A 23,790-nucleotide genomic window follows, 5' to 3' on the forward strand; every position below is an offset into this window, starting at 1 on the left:
GAGCATCGATAGCAAACCAGTGTAACCATGAAGACGTACTAAACTGTAAGCGAATCAAAGAAAAAGAAGAACTAGCCGGAGTTATGGGCTCATATGACGCAGAAGAAATGTGATACGCTCTTTGGCGTATTTTGCAGACTGTATTCTCTTCGTCACAGCAAACTCAAAAGCATTCCATCTTAACAGTCTCAGGATCTAGGTAAACCAGATTCATTACTCAATAGATAAATTTATTTGAGGATCAGTTTTGTTGCCATATGATTTAGCTAACATGTTATAATGCTAGTGCAGAATACGAGTGTGTTCTCGAATAAAGTCCAAGTAGTGCGAAACCTTTGTCATGACGCCAGGATACGGTGCAGAAGCACACGGTTTGATACTCCAAGAAACGATGCCCACCTGAACTCCGTGATGTAGCAGCGGACCTCCAGAATCTCCCTGCGGAAAACCCAAATGTAAGATAAGGCCTGTAAGTAGATTCCACAAGCAACAGACTTACACTGCACTGTCCTTTGCCGCCTCCAGGATAGGCGGCACAAATTTGTGACGGATGGATTGTGTTCGTATGGATCGCCTTGCACTCCTCATTCGGAACGACATAGTATTCGATGCGCTGGAGCGTGGTGGGAGATACTCCAAAGGTAACATTTAGTCCCCAACCGATTAGCGTCACTTCGAGATCATTTGGATCGTCCTCGACTTCAAGCATATTGTGAGGTAAACGAATCGGGTAGACACGATCACTAAGCGTTAGGGGCCTTGCTAGCTTCAACAGGGCAATATCGTTGATGTAACTGTTGCGGGTATCGTATTCGGGGTGAAGAATGGATTGCTCTATGCTGTACACTGATTCGTCCACATTCACAGATAGGTTAGTGCGTCCCACTTGAACCGTCTGCACTGGAGAGATGGAAGTAACGCAGTGAGCGGCCGTTAGTATCCATAGTTCGGACAGGATACTTCCTCCACAGGAGTGGATTCCCGTTCTACTACGAAGGGATATCATAAAAGGAAAATCAAGGATGGACGCATCGGTACCGTTGACGATCTTGTGGTCCTTATTGCCGAGGAGTTCGGTAGGTGCTGGTATGGCTGCGAGAAGAATGAAATTGTGATGATTTTTACTTCACGAAGGATCATATCGCTAAGGAGGAATATGCCTTACCTAGGGCTGCACCGAGCACGAGGGAAAAGAGAGTTAAGTGTTTAGTTTGCATTATTACATGCTTGAGGAACGCTTTCGTGAAGACTGTGATGTATTTTCCAATGCCGCAAGAGAATATTTATATTTGCAAGTGCACGATACACTCCCCTCGCAGAAGTTTATCTTCTACCAATCGCAGTTAAAGTGTGCAATGATAACAGGTACTCTGGTTTGCCAGCTGCAAACCACTCCTCCTGATTGGCCCCACACTCTGGTATAGCTTTCTTGTCTTGCGAAATAGTCTCGATTCATCGACGTCAACTTAAGAGGTCATCCTCCAAAAATAACAGGTCAGTTATTTTTAAAACAAAAACGTTATCAAAAGCGGAATACAAATTGCGATTTTATGATCTGTTTGTGTTGATTCAGGACCACGGTACAGTTCTTATCGTTCATCGATGAGAGTCATTCGATAATCATCAATGGTTGCGATCCGCCAGGCAGATAACGATGACAAGGGCAGATATTAGAGCAACGCAAGTGCAATTCAGATTCAAACGGAGAGAAAAACGAAGAAAAAATCGAAAGAAATATCGACTTTTGACAACAAGAAGTAAAGAATTTTTGCATAATATGCATAAAACACACCGCATCAACGGCGTTTCTCGATCTCGACGCTCGATCTCATTAATTGTCCCCGGGAAGTTTACGTTGTGTCATCATCCTTTAACCCTCCGAAGTTCGATATGGCTAAACAAGATCAAAACTAATTGTACGAACGTAATTTAAGTTGTTCAAAACATTATGTTTCGTAAAAACTGCCAGTAGTTGAGGTGTAAAGCGGATATCATTCGAGTCTTTGACCGTTTTTGCTGAAGTCTTGAAGCATCCTGCATTAGCTCAACCAGCCGATATACTCTACAACCGCTACCGGACCGCCTGCCCAAGAAGAGGAATACCTTAGGTAACCCCCAGCTTATGGCGCCGTTGATGGCTTGATGGGAGTACAATGGGGCACTTGCAAGTGTTTACCGCCATCGTTCAATTTCTTAAGTGCTACTAGAAGCGAAAGACTGGCGACAACAACGTTGCGAATTACTTAAAATTATAATCAGTAGTTGCTAGTTGATTGGACCTGCTGTTTGTGATCCTACGCGCAGCGCTCATGTTCAGTCGGTCACCAGCATCGCAGCAAATCGGCCCCAAAAACACGACCACTTGCCAGCCAGCAGTCAGTAACGATAGTGTGCTCTCTTTTTGTCGCCTTCAGCTGAGACTAAGACTTCTACTATCAGCAACGCGATGGCGTCGTCATTCGCTAATTGCTCCTACGCACCCGATCCGACGGCCGGCGGCGACACGAGTCCATTCAACTACGGCGAACGCAGCCTGCTGGACGACCGGGACAAGCGGTAAGTGGAGAGGTTGATCGAGCCGTTGATCTAATGTGTGTTCGTGGCCACGTGCTATACGTTGTTGTGAGCCCGGAGTGATTTGACGTCCGAGCACAGTAAAATAACGAGATCGTTTCCTTTGTTTATCCATCCGCCCGACAGAGGAATTACCAGAGCGTCCAGTCTAGCCCTACCGAACCACTCGCTGCTCGATCTGCTCGAGCACAAGCAGAAGCTGTACGACACCATCCACCTAACGCCACCTCCGAAAGGCAATGGCACCCGGCGGCATTCGTCCGACTCGTTCCCGATGATCGAGAATGACGACTTCCAGCTGCCGCAGCGCCAGAGTAAAAAGTCCGTACAAGGTCTCCCGGGCCCGCTTGTGCCACCGCCGGTTCCGAAGCGTACATTTCAGGGAAATTTCCCGCGCAAACCACCAGATTCGTTCGAGGTGCAGAAGCGAACATCTTTGCTAGCGCTTGACAGTTATCAGCAGCAGCATCAGCAGCAGCAGCAGGTCCAGCAGCTTCAGGCCCAGCAACAGCAGGTTCAACAGCTTCAGCAGCAACTACAGCAGCATTTAGCCCAACAGCAGCAGCAGCAGCAACAGCAGCAAGCGCAACAGCAGCAGCAGCACTCTTACGCGCAATTCGTTCGCTCGGAGCGTATCTGCAAGTCGGCATTCGAGGATCAATCGTTCAGCTACTACCCCACGCCACCGAAGAGTGCCAAGAGCTCGGGCAGTGGAGGAGTAGGCGGTACCACCTGCCACAGTGTCAGTGCGACCAGCTTCGACGATCTCGGCGAGCCGGATGATTTCGTGCTGTTCAGCAAGAAGATGGCCTCGATCGAATCGAACCGCTCGTCGAGCGACTCGAACAAGTCGCAGACAACCATCGACACCGGGTACGTTTCGGCGAACGAAACGGATCGTTCCATCCTGACCGGTGGTAGCTGCTCGTCGGCGAAGGCAAGCGGTGCATCGGGTTCGTCCTTCCGCAGCCGGTTCTCCTCCGAGGACACTCAGTCCTCGCTCGACAGCTTCCTCTCGTCGGAGCTGCACCGCACGGACACGATCGAGTCGCTCCCGCTCAACGATTCACCCTTCAGTCTGAAGAAGAACGTGTTCAACTTCGACCTGAAAACATCGCCCCTGATCCGTGGCAGCAGTACCGTGTCACCGAACTCGCTCGACGAGAAGCTGGACAACTGCTCACCGCGCAGCATCGAGAGCAAGGGTTCTCGCAAGCTACCCACCGTTCCGACGCGGAAGCCATCCGGCAGTGGTGCGAAGCTACCACCACCGGGGAGTTCCGGTAGCCGCATGACACCACCGCTGCCACCGTCCCGCTCGCAGCAGGCGTTCGAGACGCGGAAGCTCCAAAAGCTCCAACAGCAGACGCAGCTCAACAACGTGGTGTCAGTGCACAAGACAGCCCTCGAGAGCCTGCAGGAACTGTACAGTCGACCGCTCGGCATACGGCGGAACATTCACCGACCGCCACCGCTGAGCCAGCAGCAGATGTTGGCCACTTCGAGCAAGGGATCTTCGATGCTCCACCTGCAGCGACAGGATTCGGGCGACAACTTCTCAACCATTACCTCTGGTGTGGCCAACTACCAGGGCAAACCGATGGAGAGTTCTCTGCACGGTCCCACCGCCAAGGTTAACCGTTCGTTGATCCGCGGGAAGGTGCCCATCGAAACATCTACCAGCGCCAGCCTTTCAGGTGGAGGCTCTTCGTCTCCCAGCAACAACATTTCCACCCTTCTGACCGGGGCCTCCAGTGGGGGAACTCCGGCACCCTGCACCTCTCTGATGAGCAACACCACCGGAAACTCGACGTCGGCCAGTGAAGGCATTGGCTCCATGGGAGTCAGTACTCCCGGCACGATTCGATCGGTACCGCCGCGAGTCAGCATGCGTCAGGATTCGAGCATCTCGAGCGACAGCTTCAGTCAAACGTCCAGCCCCAGCTACAACTCCAAGATCATGGAAGCCCCACTCCTCTCGCACGCCGCCAAGATGCCCAAGGTGTCCAAGCCGATCGCGAAAAACATCGACGAGATCACCAAAGAGTCGCCGACGGACGTGAACGGGACGGCCGCCATCATCAAGAGCGCCTCAACTCCGGCCAGTCTGCAGACGATCGTGCGCCTTTCCAACGGCTCCAACGTTAGTCTTCAGCACAAGGTATGAAACCCACCACCGAACGACCTCCATTTCAACCACAACGATCACACTTTCGCTCTTTGCTCCTTCTTTCTCGATTTCAGAAATTTCAAATTTTAAAAGCACGCAAAAATTCCAACCCTTACGTCACGAGCGGTCGGCTAAAGTTCCGCCTGTGCCAGATCCTGCTGAACGCGGTCGGCCTGCTTGCCATCGCCGGTGGTCTGGCGGCCTACTTCAACGCCTACCCGACGATCAAGTTCGTCAACCAAACCATCACCCGCACGTCCGTGCCAGCTGGCGGTGGAACGACGTCGGGCGGAACCGGCTCATCTGCAGGCTCCGGTGCCAGCTCATCCGTCACGTCCACCGGGGGCTCCTCGTACGGGGCATCCGGGCGACCATCGCTAGATCTTGCCCCGGGAGGTTACCGTGGCGATCGCAATCCGGCACCCGGCGTCTGCCTGCCGGTGATCGTGAAGTTCTGCCAGCAACATCGGGTCCCGTACAACTATACCGTCTATCCGAACTACATTGGACACTTTGGCCAGCCCGAAGCGCAAGGTGTAAGTACACGATCAGTTCCCCAAATATATCCATTAGTTCCTAAAACGTAAACAAACAGTTCCCAGTACGGTTCTAATACCTAAAACCCTAAACTAATCAAATGCATTTGGCAGGAAATTGATCTCTTCGAGGCCCTGGTCGACGTGCAGTGCTACGAGCTTGTTCCACTGTTCTTATGCTCTCTGTTTGTGCCTAAATGCGGTAATTTCGGAACATCCATACCGCCGTGTAAAAGTTTGTGTATCGGTAAGTAGCCCTTGGCACTTGGGTATTCGAGCAGCTTCTTAGTCTAAACCGTTTCGCTCTCGGTTGTTCTCTCGCACAGAAACGATGCGACGCTGTAGTTTCTTTTTCGACGTCTTTGGCCTGGAGCTGCCGGAGTACTTGCGCTGCTCGATCTTCAACGACGCGGTGTCGGACCAGGAGGAGTGCGTCGGGATGGCCGAGTACAAGGCATCGATCATACGATCGCGGCGTCCCATCACCTGCTCCGGGTTCCTGTGTGACAACAATAAGCGCTGCATACCGGACGAGTGGAAGTGCGACGGCCATGTGGACTGCCACGACCAGACGGACGAGGCGCACTGCGATTCTTGCGGTGACGATGCCATCCACTGCGGGCAGGGAAAGTGCATGAGCCAGAAGCAGGTTTGCGATGGTCACAAGGATTGCCCGTACGGGCAGGATGAACGGAATTGCAGTGAGTATAGGATGACATCTTACCCTTGGTGAAGGTTGGACATAACCCTCGTTTTCCCTTCGACTTAGTTCGACTTAGCGAAAGAAATGGGGATCTCGGACGTGGGACGCTGGAGGTGTACAAGGCGGATCTCAAGCAGTGGGCCCCGGCTTGCGTGAGGAACTGGGATCCAGCTACCTCGCCAACAATGATCTGCTCGCTGCTTGGCTACAGCTCGGTTAACTCCAGCCGGACCACGATGCGTGGCTCCAACCGGACGCTGGTGAGCACCAAGGATGCCTCAGCCATGTGGCGCATGAACCAGAAGCAGAACGTCAACCTGATCAAGGAGTTTAACAGCTGCGACATCAACTCGCGCTATCCGGTGGCGGAACTAACGTGCTCCAACTACGGTAAGTAGCAATACCACTACCGGAAGGGGTATTTTTAGTGCAATGTACACGATTTTGACCTATTCTATCTCTCTCTCTCACACCCTTCAGAGTGTGGTAAGGTACCGAACAAAAAGAACCTAAAGGCAACGAAACGGATCGTCGGTGGCTCGACCTCGAGCCCGGGAGATTGGCCTTTCATCGCGGCCATCCTGGGCGGCCCGGAGGAGGTGTTCTACTGTGCTGGCGTTCTGATCGCCGATCAGTGGGTCCTGACGGCGTCACACTGCATTGGCAAGTAAGTATAGACCAGCATCACCACACGAGGGAGGGAGGAAGGGATGGACGGTACGGCACGATACCGGTAGCTATGAAAAGGTATGTTTTTTGTACATATATCAGTTCTCCCACCAGTCACACGATGCGCAACGTCAACGACTGGACGATCCAGCTCGGGGTCACCCGGCGCCACGCGCACACCTACTACGGCCAGAAGGTGAAGGTGAAAACGGTCATCCCGCACCCGCTGTACAACCTGCACACGGCGCACGATAACGACATCGCACTGTTCCAGGTAAGGTTCCCAATAGACGTCGTGGTCGTGGACTCGATGGTGACGCTCACGTTCCTTTACAGCTGGCCACCAGGGTTGCGTTCCACGAGCATCTGCTTCCGGTGTGCCTTCCACCGCCACACATCCGTGAGCTTCCCACCGGCATCAACTGTACCGTCGTTGGCTGGGGCAAGAGGGAGGAACGGAACTGTAAGTACTACCCCGAGGAGATCTCCAAGGGAAGAACATCCCAGGCTGCATTATGCGAATTAAATTTTTCAACAATCTTTCGAAGAACCCAAACACAACAATGCCCACGACCACTGCCTGGTGTAGGGTGGTGTAATCTTTCGGTTCGAGTGGTTGTTCCCTCCCCGGAAGTTGTCTCTCCCACAGACCCCCATTTATCCGTACACTCGTTAGTACTTGGAAACGGCAAACAGTGGACAAAATTCTTTTCTTTCCTTGTCTGCTGGTTATTGTGTACTTCCACCGAGTCCCGGTTTGTATGAGGCAAAAGTTTTCGATAAGTTTACCGTGAAAGGAACGTAAACCGGGGCCCAACCAACAGCAATCGCCACAAACAGTCCGGTGCGGTGATTGGAAATAGATGAGTGAAATTCAATTTCCGGTGCAGAACGCTTGCATCGGTACAGATCGCACAGATTCGCGCGAAGCTGGGCGGGCATTCCGTGAAACCCCCCTTAAAACTTCCATCCGCACACGGGAACAATGGAACTGGCTGACATGGGTTTTCTTTTGCGGACCAAAAAACACATCGTCACTCGTTTTTACCAGGAATTCCCTGCTTATACTTATTTTAAACTCACCCAACATGATGTTAAAGTTAGCTTGGCCTGCATTTTTGGACCATTCGTTAAACACGAGGATGGAAACTGTGAGAATGCACTTTAACAGACGTGGAAATATTCACTAATCGTAGTGAATAAGATAGTGGCATTAAAGACATGAATTTATTTGAAATAGTGAACCCAGCGAGAAGCCTATGAAGGTATGGAAAATGTTGTTTCATTTAAATATTTCAGAATCATTTCTATCTGGAATCTGAAACGCCTGCTTAGTTAAAGAATCGGACATAAGTTTGCAACGTCTATTTTGAGTATTTTTGTTTCGTTAAGTACATTCAGCCAATCACAATCCCTGCTGATGGACATGAGCCCATTTTATAGCACTATGATGTCCACTGTTTATCGATAAAAATCCATAGATATACTTAACAAGAACGAAGAAAACCCTCTTAGATTCCTGCACCTTCCACTGATTGGAATGTTTGTTTGTCGTCCCTCTTTTCCACTCTTCCCCAGCAACACCGAACGGTGCGTCCTACGAGCCGACCCTTAACGAGGTGAACGTGCCGATCGTGAACCGCGATTTGTGCATCGATTGGCTGGAAACGTTCAACGTCACCGAGGGCATGATCTGTGCCGGCTATCAGGAGGGTGGCCGCGATGCGTGCCAGGTAAGTGGACCCGATCGAAAACCGATTTTCGTTTGCATTAAAACTGCTCATCGTGTTTGTAAATGAAAACGGTACGGTAAGAAGATGACCGAAACCTATCATACTTAAATATGCTTGGAACAGGGTGATTCCGGCGGTCCACTGCTGTGTCCGTATCCGAACGAGAAGGATCGCTGGTACGTGGGTGGAATCGTGTCGTGGGGGGTGCGCTGTGCGCATCCCAAGCTGCCCGGCGTCTACGCCAACGTGCCCAAGTTCATCCCGTGGATTCTGTCGCAGATCAACAATCACTCCGTGCTACAGACGGACACGGTCGGTCGATAGATCACGATCCATTTTTGAGGAGAATTTAAAAAAAAGAAAGGCTGGAAAAAAACATGAACGCACATACAAGAAAGCGGAACGGCTCGAGGAGAATTCGGGCATGACAAGACAATAATCGTGACGTTGTACAACCAGTAGTACGATAGCTGAACTTTTCGTGATTGTGTTTTAATCTATAGGACTGTATTTTTATCGTGTTTGCATAGTAGAATGTTTAAATACACATTCGCTAAATGTATTTTGATAGAGAAACAGGCGTATCAGCCAGAGATGAAAGCGATTGTAGAGAAAAACGCTGATCAAAGCTTCGTTATCCCTCCCCAAAGCACCTTCAGCATCTTTTCGCGTGTCAAGCGATGAAGTGAATGGTTTTGAAAAGAAATTTCCCAGGACCACGGAAAGCGGTTGCGTTCAAACCACACCACGAACGGCCGACAGTTGACACAGGAGGACAACATCAAACCACTGGCAAGCGAAAAAAAGGGGGATAAAACAGGAAAGCCACCGGAAGCAATGAATCATTCAACGGCCCGGTTCGGTTGGTCGGTTTCCGAAGGACACATGCTTTGCTGTCCCTTGTGGCGCTTCTTGACAGCCCGAGGACAATATCCGCTCGGAACGGATGCACCTGTCAACCGTGTGCGTCCATCATGTTCCGTGAAGTGTGAAGGTGCCGGTGGGAGGGGGGAGGCGTCGGATTGACGGTCCGATGGTCCGGACAACTGTCAGCAAAGATATACGGGATCACGCACCGAAATACGCCTAGGGCCGGATTAAGCTTGTGTAAAGTACCGCTAGCGAGCGAATTTCCTAGCTCGCTTCATCAAATGCCTTTCTTTAGGTTATTTTCAACGTTTATAAATTCCACTCGAGTTCCACAAACACTGTCAGAACATTGGAAAAAAATAAAAGGAGCAGCACCCATTACACAAGACAACCGCGACGGGAAAGCTGTCAATCGAGATGGCCTACTTGTGCGTACCTCATTTTCCTGAATCAGTCGTGCAAACGGCAGAATAAGAAGAAAAAAAAAAGATCTGAAGAAACTAAAGACAATAAACTTGCACACGTTAAAGCATTGCACCGGAGATAATATGTACGAGTAATGGACAAAACTTTATACAAAGTGTCCAATCAAAAAATATGACGATAAAGAAACGAAGGCACAATTACTCCTGACAATAAATTGGACAAGAGCCTAGCGAGAAAAGTTAGATAACAGATAAGATGAGTCAAACATGACCAACAGTAAGTGATCATATTTTTCCGTATCGGGAAGAGCGAAAAAAAAATCAGCAAAAAAAAAACATTTCCCTTTAATCAACATTACCCTCTGGGGACAACAGCAGAGAGCAGCACAGTGTTAGTGTTTATTTACCATTGTTTAAAATTCAAATCCACCACACCTTCCAATGGATGTAGCGGGATAGTTATGGGAAAGTTAAGAGTTTTTGAAAATGGTTACGAGGATGACCGATGAGTATTTTACGGTCGTGGTTTAGGGATAATTCCTCCACCTCCTGGCAAAGCGTTGAACCAACCGAAAAAAAAGAGTTCCTAATGGCAGATACAGGATGGTGGAGTGGTGTGGGTGTGTGTGCGTGATTTGTGACACGGAAATTAAAGTGATGGTGGTTAATAGAGCCGGAACGTGTAATGGAAAAGAGTTTTTATATCCAACATGAACTATATATTTTCCGACACAATAGAACTATATACAATTATGTGCACCATTCTGTTGTTTATCTATATCCAGAAACTGTTGTTGTATTTGAATGAGATTTAATGGAAAGATTTAAAGAAATGGGTAGGGGAGATGGCAGAGAAGTAGAAAAAAAACAGGAGTTTGGTGAAATACGTACTTTGCAGACCGCACGATATGAGTGATTTTATCCATGTGAAGCTATTTATTTACAATATAGTCAGGCATGCTAGTACCACCCGAAAGTATCACGTAATGTGTATAAATTGAAGCCTACCAGGGCCCCAATCACATTGAATTGAGTTTTGTTTGAGCTGAAAGCAAGGAAGTAAGATTAAATCAAATAAATTCATTATTCAACCAAGGCAAAGCGAGAGAGAAAAAGCTAATTATGTTGCGTGTTGCATGTATACCTACATATATACAAATATATTTATCAAAACCAAACCAAACTAGCTAACGAAACAACTCCACGTATCTTGTTTAGCGGCATTGTCATGCCATATCCAAGCGATATAAAAATACTAGCAGTTGTATGCTGCTTCCCCGACTAAGGGGAATGGAGGGATTTTGCTTTATCGAATCGGATCATTTTAAAGCCCAAAAAAGCCCTATGAGCTAATGGAAAACTCATCACGATTTACCACCATGATTTATCGAAAGCATACAATACAAGAAATAACTACTCAAGTGGGCAACCATTTGTAGCTCATCGAAATAACGAATACCGCCGGACAATAACACACTCACACGAACACGAATGGATAAACTCATGTAGAGTAAAGTGAAACAGTACAGTTTCCAGAAATATTAAAAAGAATACGTTTCGATTAAAAACAACTAGCAACTAATGGTCAGGTGCATGGACAATAAAGACAAGTAAAACCAAAACCAGTGACAAATAAGCAGCGTTTTGCAGTGCATATTTATTCTGGGGCTTTCGTGGCCCAAGTGAGGCAAACGTTAAAGTAAGCACAAATATACTCCTACGCCCTTTACGATAGAAAATAGTCTGTAAGGCCGTCTGGTCGTGGCCTCTAGCCGTGTTTTGTGCCGTATGTATGTTTCCCGTGAGTTTGATTGGGGGATTCTTTTTTATTAGACGAAGCGAGCAACGCTGCCCAAGAGGAAGCTGTGAGCCCACGAAATCGACGATCCCCGAAGCCCTAGTGATAAGATTCCGCGATAAGATGACGATGATAAGATTTTTTAAACTCATATCAACAACCAGGCTTTTCTCGCCTCCATAGTGGAAGCGATCGTGACCCGCTGGTTGGTTCCTCACGTGGGACGGAAGCCTCCCCGGTAACTGAATGTTTGTGTGTGCCTGGAACTGTGCGAGCGCGCGTGTGAGTATGTGTGTTTGTGTGTACTGAATGTAGAATCCTGTACAAATTGGGAATAACCATATCTTTTAAATGTGAACTAGGACACTGGGTACCGCTTGGCTTGGTGGAGTTCAGAAACGTATCACATTGTAGACCTTTTATCATACACCGAATGATAGATATTTATGGTAACTACTATTAGAGAGCCCCTAGAAGGTCCCTGCACTAAATAATGATCCTGGTGACGGACCGGTGGTGACAAATTATATTAAAAACAAAACCAGACACACCTATGGGAAAAACGCATAATCCAGTTCGAAACCACAAGTTCCTCCCCAGAGTGGGAGGAATATAAGTAAACAAAAAGAGTGAAATATGAAACGAGAACACAGCAGCATCACGAGGCGAGTTTTGTAGTAGTAGTATTTAAGCATATAAAAAAAAAGACCCATACACTCTAGATAAAACATATGATAAAGATAAGAAAGATAAAACAAAACTGGCTAATGAGTCCCTTTCCCTGCTAAAAGTAGAGATTTTCCTCGTTTTTTATACACACCACACTGTCCTGCGTACAACAATAATACTCAATAGAGGACGGTTCTATCGCGGGACGAATGGACGTGGCAAGCGATCCTTCTCGCCATATATTATATAAATATACATATATACATATAAATATATATATATACACACACTGAATATCCTTATATACCTTAGCAGTTAAGAAGGAAACCTGTCTTATGCAAAATAGTTGGGATAAAATACTCTGTAAGCAGCCAGAGCCGTTGAGGAAGAACAAAATGAGCAAATCGGCAAAGAAGATCGGTAAGAAAAGGACGAAAGTGATGTCAGAGAAGGGGAAAGCAAATAATATCAACAGATGCCATTTATCCCTTCACCCGTTTACTGGAGTAGTCGAACTTAGTACACACATATCTGAATACATACACACCGAATACATGCACACTAACACATTATGGAAGGCATTTTTTACGAAAAAAAAACAGCGGATGCATGGGTAGAACGAAACTCTTACACTTTATAATGCTAGGCTAACACATATTCTAACGAAAAACATACAGTATCAGCAGGAAAACAATAGTGCGGCACTGTGCAATGACACTTTTATGGCTTCCAGTGTTTCCAGTGATGAGAAACGGTGAAACTCGCACCCACACACATATGAACAAGTACACCTTTGAGGAAGAGAGAATGAAGGAAAGAGAGAGAGAGAGAGAGAGAGAGAGAGAGAAGTATAGAGAGAGTGGGCAAGATCGAAGGAGTAGACCATTGCGCTAGAAGAATAGCTTTGGATGTCAATTTATGATTACTAAATGTCAATAGTACGGGACAAGAATAAGCCATTCACAATGGGACAGTGAGAACAGAGACATAAAATTCTTGTTACAAAGCAGTTTCAGTTTTATTTCTACAAATACATTAAAAACCAGCATAAACCAACATGAACAAAAGCACAAAAGACATGCGTAAAGCATGTGAAATGGAGATAGATGTTCATTTAAGAAAAACAAAAACAATTAAATGAAGCAAAAAAAAATACTACGACACAACATAAACATATGCGTGGGTTTCAGCTTTAACTAAAACATAGAGCAGCTGCAAGTGCACCAGAACGAGGATCGGAGAAATAATATGGGAGCGAAAAATCGAAATTTCTAATGCACCTGCAACACTATAAAACAATAACATGGCCAATTTCTTTTAACCTCCTTACGGTATTGAATTAAAATGAATATTTAAAAAACAAACATTGTTTGGAAAGTTTTAGAATTCTACCAATTGTTTTACACCTGTAAATCTGCATTGATCCCCTGACGACTGTTTTACGACACATGGCCACGTGTCTCCATGGAGACGCATGGTGTTTTACTCTTTGCTTAATCCCACATGCAATCGTCTCACCAAGCACCCGACTCCTACATCCACATTAAACAATTGGCAAAAAAAAGGGAAAGGAAGGATGAAACATGTGTAGTCATAGGAACCAGTAGTGACTAAATATTACTACCTATCACCAGTAAGCTAAGGAAACACAAACTAATTGTTCATGCAAATCAAATAGAGAGAAAAGAAAATGATAGATTTTATGTATTTCTTCATATACAGGAAACTTAAAGGCAAATCTTTTGAAAAGCCATCCCGGAAGTGGGGAAAAAATGGCGTGTGACCTTAGGTGGAGGGGAAAAAAAAGCACACCGATAACACATCAGTATGGGGAGGTTTTTGTATAGATTCTCGTGCAACTTAAGCGTGCAATACGGGCGTCACTTGCCGGCTTGGTCGGGGGGACAGAACAGAACCGTAAATCACCACCAAAATATAGAGCTTTAGTCTGTCGCGCAGGGCAATGTTTGGTGGTTTGTGAGTACGAATAATGTGCTTTTCCTCATTTTTAGACCCCTCTCAAAGGAAGGCTTACAAAACGGACACTTAGTTCCAGCTTCCAGGCGCGCAGAAACGTACGCAGCATTGGATAAATAAACATTACCGTTCGCCAACGCAAAACTGCACACACTTATCGTACCTTTAACAATAGAGGAGAGGTGCTTAATGAGGGCAAGAGTTAAATATATTGGTTTGAAAGCGAATACAAATACACAAACCACAAGAAAACAGTAACGCATCATACAAAACTGCAGCTTTTTTAGAATGCTTCATACAAAGTATGTTTAATAACCACAAAGCCAGCAAATTCTTAGTGAAACACGCATTGTCGTTGTCGAAGGGAAAACAAACGCAGCAAACAAAAAACAAATGTTCAAAAGTTAAACCGTTTCCCGTGGAGAACCATACACACGCGTGCTCGGTAACATGAAACATAATTGTGCTTTTGCCGTAACTTAGGACTACTAAGCTACAAGTACACGATTAAAACACTCTCATATACGCACACACGTAACGAATTGATAGGCAACCAATATGACAATTTACATACTCAATCAATATCCGGAAACCATCCGCCAGGATGTTGCTGGCTCCCGCTTGTAGTGGAAAGTTATGTAGGACATGAATAAATCGGGCATCCAAACGGACTGCTGAACTATTGTGTGTATGATCAAAGTACGACGTTTACATTTCCCTCATGGCCTGCTTTTGTGTGAGCTTTCCGTTTCGTTTAAATGCAAAACCATGGAACATTCGGTCGCGGTCACGATTATGTGTGCACAACCGATTTTTGTTATTGAAAACAATCAAGCATGCAAAACTAACGATAATGGTCTTCATGATATGAAAACTGGATTAAAAGGGGAAAACAAAACCCAACTATGAGCTGAAAATAAGTAGTCCTCATATATGTGTGTATCGGTGTACGACACCAAACCAGATTGCAAACATACATCTAAATTGAGTGTTCAACATTGTTCAATAGAAGAAACGAAACTGAGCCAGCAGAAACCACGTAGGAAGGAAGAAATAAACTACTATTACCTTATGGAGCAACCAGTAGAAGGTGCGCAGTTTATTACCAACGAATGTAATGTTCGGCTCATTTTACCAATATGTCCTAGAGAAAAACGTTTCAAAACTAGTTCTGTCCAACCACTAGCGGAAAATGTGTAACCATCTAGAAAACATGTGTATCTTTATAAGGACCCCGTTGTGTCATGTTGTTTTTTTTTTCCTATGTAGCCACGTGGGAGTTGTGTTTAGCCATATAAAACCCACCTTTTCGGTAGTGAGTCGTCTGAGTTGCCGCTGGTCTCTTTAGCCGCTAGTTGAAAGTATTGTGTCAATTTTAGGACAAAATAGTAATCACCGTAACGCCCGGAACAAGGTCGAATGAAGCTTTCCTTAAGAACAACCCCCAGTGATCTGCCCTGGGGCGCGTAAAAAAAGGGAACTGGCTCCATAAATTCGTAGTACATTCTTTCCATGCATGACTGTTCTAGTTATGCTTCTCGTTATTTGAGAAATCCACTTACACCATCAATTCTGTAAGACCATCCGGATGGCTTTTCTTGTATCCTTATGTATTTAACCAAAAAGGTTTTCAAACTTTAACGTAGACGAGTGAAATGACAATAATCAATTACCCAAAGGTTGCCGTAAACGAACACCCAGAGATGCCGGAAACCCGTACAGGGGTGCATTAAATGCAACGTAGCTACAATCATGAGTTAATGGACAGCAGAGGTAAACAAATAGAGAAAGAATGAATGCATATTTAATCCTACATTTTACACATACATTCGTTGGGTAGGAACATATTTCCGGCACACAAAAAGCCGTACCAGTTGGGTTAGAATGCAACAGATTGGTAGAAAAGCATCCAATTGCTAGGATAGGGACTGTAAGAATTAATTTTTCGCAGACATAGGATGGATACAGTAGGACGTTTATACAAAGCATAGAGCATAACTGAGTGTGTCGATATTGTTTTCCCAGTGTGGAAAAAAGGAAGTCCTAGTAGGCTCAAGAAAGGAATGGTAATTGTATACAACCGGCATACAACAACAGATAACTAAGCAAAGTGAAAAGATGTATTTAATGTTAAAAGCCATCTTAAAACAAACATAAATTGTGCAATGACAATAGACAAGAAACAATTGAACAACCTAATGGAAATAAAATTGTAGAACGCTTTTTATGTAAGAAAACAGTCAACGTGTTCAAGTATTGTGTTTCGCAGTATCCGAAATTGAATGCAGTGCATTCGGCTACAGCCAAATAGCAAATTGAGTTGATTTCTTAATATTTTCTACACTCAACCATGAAGACACACACACACAGCACTATATCGTTTGAACTGGGAAGTTCAGAATCGATTTATTCTACACTCGATAACAGAACACTCGGCACATCTTCTTGCTGCTTGCAACTGTTTCATTTATCCGAAATTGTTTCCAACCCCTACAGTAGAAGGAAAAATAGAAGGGTAAGTCACCAGCAAGTCTCCCTGTACTGATTGATAAACATTCAAAACTTACATTGCACTGATAAGGATTGCCAGTCAGTCGCATGTCCCGGACGTACATCATACGTTCCCATCTTTCGTCCGTGTTACGCCGGTAAGCCTAAAATCGAACGAAAGGATAATAAGGGATCCATCCTAACACCAAGCACGAACGGAGTTGTTATGTAAAACCCAACAACAAACACCGCCGAACTGAGCAGACTGGAGAATCGCACGTACGATGGTGGTTACTTACATTGTCCAACGATAGTTTGTGCAAACCATACAGGGCAAATCCTGGCACAGAAAGGACGGCGGTAATAATACCGAACGATGGGAGGATTTCGAACCACATTCTGTTTTGGTTTCAACAAAAATTAGTTCTCGACGGACAGAACAAGCAAAAATCTATTTGACAGATCGCCTTAGTGATGGTCGCACCTTAGTGATTCGGAAGACCCAAAGATTCGATCCCTAGGCGGATTCTTAAATTCGTTTGGGATCTGAATAGCTTTGATTTTTTTGGGATTCGATTTTATTCGATTCTGACTTGGTTTGGTTTAGACTTGATCTGAATCTATTTGAATTTGATGTAGCTCGATTTACACACGATCGTCTCTCGACTGTTTGATGGATTGGGATTCGAGTGCCTAGTAGGGATTCGATTTACCCACCACTAGAACGAATCTGCTGCATGCAGCTTGGTATCAAATGCTTCAACAACCTTGGTCCCTATTTGAAAAAATTGCTGAAATAGCTAATTTGTTAATAACTTTTTAGTGCCTCGACCAATTTAAAAAAAACACCACCTTGTACGAAAAATCTTTTGTAGTTTACAAGAACAACCTTGCGGCATTATCTTTCGAGTATAATAAGAATGATACAAATCAGTTCACGCAATCGTTTATTCCATTACAACAACGAACCATTGCATTCTTTTGCTAACGTGTTCGGTAGTATTGTTATATTTTCTATTCCGTTTCAGTTAATAATATTTATCAATACTACTGCTATTCCTATTATTAGTTCTTCTCACTTATGGTTCCTCACTGTAAACATTATCGGCGTTGAACCTATAGGTATTTTTGAGTCTGAGTCGTCTTTCTTCTTATTCTGTTTTCGACGCTTTTAGTGACTTGTCCAAGGAATGTTTTACAACTTCCAATAATGCTTATGTGACTTTGTGCCTTCGTTTTCTTCGTGTTTTCTGAGTCTGTATGTGTATGAGTGTATATATATATATGATGTATTATAATATAGTTTAACATTTGCTTTTGTCTTGTTGTTGTATTTTTAAATTTAATTTTAATTACCTAATCCTTTGTATAATGCTAATGGCCTTTCTACCCGTCTATTTTGTGAACTTCTTGCTGCACTCTCTTTCCTTCTTTCTCTCTCTCTCTTTGCGTCCAGCCACATTACCTTCGCTCTCGATCCTTTCTATCGATATTTCCTATTGTTTCCTATTGCTGTATTCTAAAAGAAATACATCTTTAATGTCTAGTCAAACTTATCTGCATGCATGCAAATAAAAGCTATCTTCGATGAAATTCATCAACAATTCCTTAGTTTTGGTTGTATTTGGTTGATTTTGGGGTTCGTTTCCCTCCATCCGGCATGGCAACTACATTCGACAAATGGCATCCTTTTTAACACGTAGCTTGTATTCCTTCCTCTCTACTGACCCCTACGTTAGCTATGGCTTAAAAGAAATTGTTCTATGAACAATTTTCCATCGCAACTGGGAACATGGCACACCGATCCGTCTCACATCCAGTTTTCTTTTCACTTAAGAAAAGCACGGGAGAAGTTAAAACGTCAACACACGAGTGCGCTTTCCTTCAACACACAGAAACACACAGCATTACTCCACAGGAGAAACTTTGGGACGTTATTCCACGTTCGAGAAATTTTAGTTAACATTCAAACTTGTTCTTAACGCTTCACACCGAACAGGTTCGGAATGGATTTGATCTTTTTCTTCGACCCGTTCAAATACTCCTTGTACATGTCCGACCGCAGGTAGCGTGAGTAAGAGTCACTCTTCATCAGATGGTACACGTGGGCGGCTGCCACATCGAAGCACCAGCGGTTTGGTGGCGCCGTACTGCTCACCGCTTCCCGCGCCAGCTCCATCGACTTCGAGTCGACGTTCACCGGACATGGTGCATCCGGGGCCAGAAATTCAAGATATATGGCATGGGCGGCTTCCTTTACTTTCGATTGTGGTTGAGCTTTCATGCTTTGCACCGATTCCCAGAATCTGTCCGAAAGGAAGCAAGAAATAGTGTGTGAGAATCTGATACCCATTTCCCGAATTTTTGGTTCGCAATGGAGTCGATCTAACTTACTTTAAGTTTTCACCGCTAAATTCTTTATCCAAGAACTTGGAGAATTGCTCGCGACCAACGGGATCGTGTAGAAGTTCCCGCAAGCTGAAGCCCCACCGCTTCACACGCTTCAACGACACGTCTTTGCTGTAAAAGAAGGAAAGCGTAAAAAATGTCGTCATATGAACTGTTCGACAATAATATCCGGATAGACAGAACTCACGCAGTACGATCGGCGTCCCATATCTCGGTGTTATCCGTGATCCAGGGATTTGGTTGATCGGGCGGTGTCAGAAAGCTATCGTACTCATTGTACTGTTCAAAGTAGGAAATATATCTGCAAACACAAAACGGAAGCATGTATTCTGTGTACTATTTCATACTATTCCTGAAATACTAACGATTCGGCCACTTTGGAGATTTTTATCGTGCGCCGTTCCAGCTTCAATTTGAGCAGCTTGATCTGGCGGCTTAGCTGCTCGATCGGATTGCTGTTACCGGCGGTTCCGCACGAACCTGACCCGAGCGTGGACGCTCCACGTCGGTACGCCTTCTTAATATCGACCTCGGTCGTGTTGACACACCCCGGCATCGGACGATGTACGTCCCAGAACGCGCGCTCCTGCGAATCGAGCACCTTCCGTTCGAGCTTGTCGCGCTTCTTATCCACCTTGCTCTGCGCCTCGGCCTGCATGAAGATAAACTCCCACTTGCGCGAGAACATCTTCTGCAGCTTGGCCAGATTCTCCGCCTCGTAGTCGGCCAGCTCTAGGCGCGTCTTGTTCTGCATCGTACGCTTGCAAAGGTACACGGCGTAGTCGGTATTTTCCGGTTCCCAGCAGTTCGAGGGCCAGAAGTACGGCGTCTGGAAGCGATAGAACGTGCCGTCGTTTTTCACCGTCAGCTGGTGGTCGTCGATCGGGAACAGGTATCCGTGTGATGCGAGTAAATGCGCCAAATGGAGCGCCTCGTTCACGTCTTCTATGCTGAGGTTCTTCATGATCCACGCTATCAGATCGGCACCAGTGAATACGGACGGTACTTTGCTCATGAAAGCTTTGATGGTGCGTACCGATACGCCCCCTTCCTCGCCCTGCATCCGCTCGACGATCGCTTCCATCTGGAGAAAAAAAAACATAAAGCCCAATGATGACAAACTTCATCGTACACTACCACCTTCGCTGTCTTTTCCCAAGTACCTTTTTATAAACTAAAATGTTTGGTGCATCTTGGCTCAATGCCGTCTGGGTTAAGTGAGAATGGGAAGGTTGACCAGCACTCTTTCCCGCCGGTCCGCTGCTACCGGCTGTCGAGCCGGCCGTGGTCGATGGCTTACCATCTTTACTGCTGCTTGTGGCCGGTGCCATACTAGTGCCAACCCGAATGGATCCTTCCTCCACCGGTGCAGACACTGTCGCACTAGAACTTACACTCTCTACACCGCCACCCTCGGCCGTCTTGGGAGCACTAGAACTTCCGGAAGTCATTTCACCGCCTTTATCCTTCTCCCGCTCACTATCCTTCTCTTTGTCGTTTTCGCTGCCGTCGCATTTCCCGTTGGTGTTCATCATCAGCTTCTTCGGTGTACCGGTGATCACTGTTACTGCCTTATCAGTCGCCTCCGTGCTCATCGTTACCATCGTCGCTCCCTCGGTGCTCAGGCTCATGGAGGCTCGAGATACCTCCAAGCTTCACCCCGTGCCCGTTTCAGACTCCACCGTTGCGTTTGACAGTACCGACCTACTGCAGCCGGATGTGCTTAATCAAATGATGTATTTTTTGAGCCTGCAAAGAGCAAACCGGAACGCCAAACGAGGAAATGAAGTTAAAGCGGGAAGGGTTCAGGGCAATCGTGCGCCATCTCGTCGCAACGCTGTACGTGCGGCTGGCTTCAATTAAGATTTAATGCCCACCACCGGTCTTATTAACTGATGCAGAACAATTTACCAACGTCCCCATGTATACAACCGGTGTTTTCTACATCCCAGCTGCTACCGTTCTAATCAAATCATTGAATTCCTACACTCGCCAGCATCATCGTGACCTTTCGCCCTGAATCGAGACCCGAAACACGACTTACTGAAACGGTTTCGGTGTTACGATAAGATTAAGCGGCAACTTTTTACCCCGCCCGATTGTAGCAGATTACATCCCGTTTGCTCTGCTGAGACTGAACCTTACAAATAAACCATGGCATACTTTGATAGGAGCTCAATTCTGATTGACAATTTCCAGTTGGCAAAAGCGGTAGGGTAGTTGAGAATAAAAAACAGGAACAATCTACAGTAATTAATATCAACAACGGAAGTGATGACCAACATTGTAGATGATGTGTAAGTTGGTTTGGTCAATCTTACATTCGACATAAAACGGGTTTGTGATCGTTAAAATCATTCTTTGATAATGATACTAATTTTTAAATAGATTTTTTCTTCGCAAGCGTGTTTTAAAGTTCGTCTTGGTGAAAAAACTTGCTGATCTACGAAGATCTCCACCAGTCTCCGCCAGGCCCGGCTAATCTGTTCCATGTGTTATGCTTACACAGACCTCACGGGACACGCTTGTGTTCTGTCGCCATTCCGTAATCAATCATTCTTCCCCCGGGGTCGCCGACAGACCGCGGACGACAGTCCCTCGGCAAACTGTCTCGCGGACAAAACAAATCATTGTACCCGCTTGGATGGCTTTTAACTTTCCGTCGCAATGACGTGATCATCCCGATAGCGATGCGTTTGAGATTGTTTGTACAGCGATTTAAACAAAAGCAGGAAAAAACATAAACCGCCATGCTGGTGTGGAGTGTTCGTTCTCCGAGTCCAGGAGTCGGCAAACTTTTGTCGAAAAGATAGATGCTATTTAGGTTTCGAAAAATTGGCCAATGCTAGTACAAAGTTGGATTTTTGTACATCAAACACAGCTGACCTTTTATGTTGTGTTGTCAGGTATCTGTATTTTCTTTACGACCGAATATAATCAGTTGGTGGGCCGACCCCTGATCAAGACCTTCGGAGAGCCGACTGGAATACGGTAAATAAAGCAAGCTACTATGTTGATAGCTAGTGAACGTGATGGACTTTATAGTTAAAATGTATCAATCGTTGGTAAAAAAAAGCTTTCCAACAGCTATTGGGATAAAATGAACGATTAAGAGCAAATCATTCTCAAATCAGTGTGAAATGCATATGATTTTCTACAATTTTTCTTATCGATAGATGTTTCAAGATTTCCGTCTTTCCCATTTCTTAAACCGAAGATACCTTCAAGGGCTTAAAAAACTAATAACGTGTAACCTTTCCTTGCAGTATCTTCCATCGGTAGCATTTTTTTTGTACATAGGAAGAAGCTTATCCTTTTCTCTTTTTCCTTTTCAACTAGGAACGTCCATCCGCTCTCTTAGCAAACGATAACTTTTCCCTGCTCACTCGCTTTTATCTTTGTCATGGCCTTCATTTATTCTGCGCCGCTTACCAACCAATCCCGGCCGGGATGACTGTGTCAACATCTTTGCTTTTGCTAGTTTCTTCGATTGCAAGCAGCAAGGATTTCACCAACAAAGAAGAAACATCAATGAAAGGATGGTGAGAGTGGGTGGCTTGAATTACTTCCAGCCTGATGAGCATCATCCTCCCAATGGGAGGACGGAAGGTACAGTTGAGATAAGCTGAGTTTTCCACAAACAACAGCTACACACGCTCAGCATGTTGAAACAAATGTCACATAAATGCAATTTTTACTTAATTTTAGCTTCGCCTTGTTTCTTGTAAGGACTTCTTTGCCCGACAATCAAGCTGTCCTTGTCAAAAACGCTCCGGAAACAATTTTCCAGTATAATCTGTCATTGGCAAATTGTGCTCCTTCGCATATACTTCCGGCAATTCAGACAGTTGGTCCTTGTGGGTTTGTTGGAAGCATCCAACGCTCGCCGAAGCCAAGTCCTAGGTTTGATCTTTGGCACAATTTTCCATTCTGATTTCACTCCAATGGCCACCGGGGTCTAGCAGAGAAATTCTCTCTGCGTTTTCTTCGGGATTTTTGCACTTAAAGGTCACCTCAACATTTCCTCACTTTTTCGAGCTGCCGTAGAGGAAAATTAATTTTCCATATCGGCCACAAATAGTCGAGCGAATTTTCCACCCCACACAAATACACTCACACGTAAGCATCCGTGTAAACACTTCATTTAATCGTTCCAAAACATTGTTTTACAATTTTGAAGTTCGTTTAAGGTAGCATTTACACCAAAAAAAAAAAGAAACACTGCGAAAACAAACGAAAAGATCTCTGTGCCTTCACAGTCCTGATTCGATTTTGCGTGGTCTACGGATGCAGGACTAGCAGGGACTAAAAAGTTAGCTTCTTCCGCGATGACATTCTTCTTCGATGCATCGTTTGCCTTTTTCTCTGCTTCTTCAAACCATAGCAACCCGGTGGGTTTTCCACACGCACACAACTTTGGTCCTGCGTGTATGATTTGGTCCTGGAAGAATGATTTGAACTTACACATCCGAGCACATTCTACACTAAATAACGCGAACCTCCACAACCTTCCGATTCGACGGTCCAACATATACTAGAGTTGATTTAGGAGAGCTGGGAGCTGCCACTGTGAACCTAGTTACTGTTGCTAGGTACACGAAACCTAAAAACTAACTAGGTACTCACAACAAATACTTCAGTTACTTTTTAAACGGATAATTTATCTTGCTCAAATGAGTAAAACATCATTTTCACGATATTGCAAATCCCCGTCGCATAAATTTAGCCAAAGACTATTTTTATTTCATATGTCCAGTGTCCTTTGTA

The 23,790-nt window shown here is 45.3% G+C and overlaps 4 protein-coding genes across 4 annotated transcripts in view; 1 reads left to right on the top strand and 3 right to left on the bottom strand.

Moving 5' to 3' along the window:
- Positions 1-9,024, top strand: part of LOC131262974 (uncharacterized) — a 35,069-nt gene extending 26,045 nt beyond the window's left edge. The window contains exons 2-12 of the mRNA XM_058265083.1: positions 2,415-2,556; positions 2,701-4,735; positions 4,819-5,280; positions 5,395-5,527; positions 5,607-5,981; positions 6,050-6,373; positions 6,464-6,650; positions 6,767-6,926; positions 6,989-7,115; positions 8,231-8,385; positions 8,509-9,024. Coding sequence (XP_058121066.1) covers positions 2,447-2,556; positions 2,701-4,735; positions 4,819-5,280; positions 5,395-5,527; positions 5,607-5,981; positions 6,050-6,373; positions 6,464-6,650; positions 6,767-6,926; positions 6,989-7,115; positions 8,231-8,385; positions 8,509-8,709 — 4,269 coding nt within the window. The 5' untranslated portion in view covers positions 2,415-2,446 and the 3' untranslated portion in view covers positions 8,710-9,024. The remainder of the gene's footprint in view (positions 1-2,414; positions 2,557-2,700; positions 4,736-4,818; positions 5,281-5,394; positions 5,528-5,606; positions 5,982-6,049; positions 6,374-6,463; positions 6,651-6,766; positions 6,927-6,988; positions 7,116-8,230; positions 8,386-8,508) is intronic.
- Positions 283-1,217, bottom strand: LOC131262975 (chymotrypsin-2-like). Its single transcript, XM_058265085.1, has 3 exons — positions 1,166-1,217; positions 500-1,092; positions 283-438 (listed from the first exon to the last, which is right to left on the bottom strand). Exons 1-3 carry the CDS (start codon positions 1,215-1,217, stop codon positions 283-285), a joined length of 801 nt encoding a protein of 266 aa, XP_058121068.1.
- A 7,475-nt stretch (positions 9,025-16,499) lies between the features above and the next one.
- Positions 16,500-17,064, bottom strand: LOC131261883 (uncharacterized). The gene is made up of 3 exons (XM_058263733.1): positions 16,914-17,064; positions 16,692-16,778; positions 16,500-16,614 (listed from the first exon to the last, which is right to left on the bottom strand). Exons 1-3 carry the CDS (start codon positions 17,010-17,012, stop codon positions 16,588-16,590), a joined length of 213 nt encoding a protein of 70 aa, XP_058119716.1. The 5' UTR covers positions 17,013-17,064; the 3' UTR covers positions 16,500-16,587.
- A 520-nt stretch (positions 17,065-17,584) lies between these two features.
- LOC131267602 (regulator of G-protein signaling 7-like) lies at positions 17,585-23,534 on the bottom strand. The gene is made up of 6 exons (XM_058270520.1): positions 23,488-23,534; positions 20,187-20,772; positions 19,389-20,107; positions 19,211-19,324; positions 19,009-19,134; positions 17,585-18,920 (listed from the first exon to the last, which is right to left on the bottom strand). The coding sequence occupies exons 2-6, from the start codon at positions 20,652-20,654 to the stop codon at positions 18,593-18,595; spliced, it is 1,755 nt and encodes a 584-aa protein (XP_058126503.1). The 5' UTR covers positions 20,655-20,772; positions 23,488-23,534; the 3' UTR covers positions 17,585-18,592.
- Positions 23,535-23,790: the final 256 nt, after the last annotated feature.

The sequence above is a fragment of the Anopheles coustani genome, chromosome 2 (genome assembly GCF_943734705.1).
Source record: "Anopheles coustani chromosome 2, idAnoCousDA_361_x.2, whole genome shotgun sequence".
Lineage (NCBI taxonomy): Eukaryota > Metazoa > Arthropoda > Insecta > Diptera > Culicidae > Anopheles > Anopheles coustani.

Bases quoted from the DNA above. Each gene is read 5' to 3' on its own strand.
- LOC131261883 (XM_058263733.1), bottom strand. From the start codon at position 17,012: ATGTGGTTCGAAATCCTCCCATCGTTCGGTATTATTACCGCCGTCCTT. The intron at 16,779-16,913 runs GTAAGTAACCAC...GTTCGATTTTAG, and splicing joins ACAAACTATCGTTGGACAAT to GCTTACCGGCGTAACACGGA. The intron at 16,615-16,691 runs GTAAGTTTTGAA...CTTCTACTGTAG, and splicing joins GCAATCCTTATCAGTGCAAT to GGGTTGGAAACAATTTCGGA.
- LOC131267602 (XM_058270520.1), bottom strand. From the start codon at position 20,654: ATGAGCCTGAGCACCGAGGGAGCGACGATGGTAACGATGAGCACGGAG. The intron at 20,108-20,186 runs GTACTTGGGAAA...TTTTTTCTCCAG, and splicing joins ACATTTTAGTTTATAAAAAG to ATGGAAGCGATCGTCGAGCG. The intron at 19,325-19,388 runs GTTAGTATTTCA...TTGTGTTTGCAG, and splicing joins ATCTCCAAAGTGGCCGAATC to ATATATTTCCTACTTTGAAC.
- LOC131262975 (XM_058265085.1), bottom strand. From the start codon at position 1,217: ATGCAAACTAAACACTTAACTCTCTTTTCCCTCGTGCTCGGTGCAGCC. The intron at 1,093-1,165 runs GTAAGGCATATT...TTCTTCTCGCAG, and splicing joins CGTGCTCGGTGCAGCCCTAG to CCATACCAGCACCTACCGAA. The intron at 439-499 runs GTAAGTCTGTTG...GGTTTTCCGCAG, and splicing joins GCGGCAAAGGACAGTGCAGT to GGAGATTCTGGAGGTCCGCT.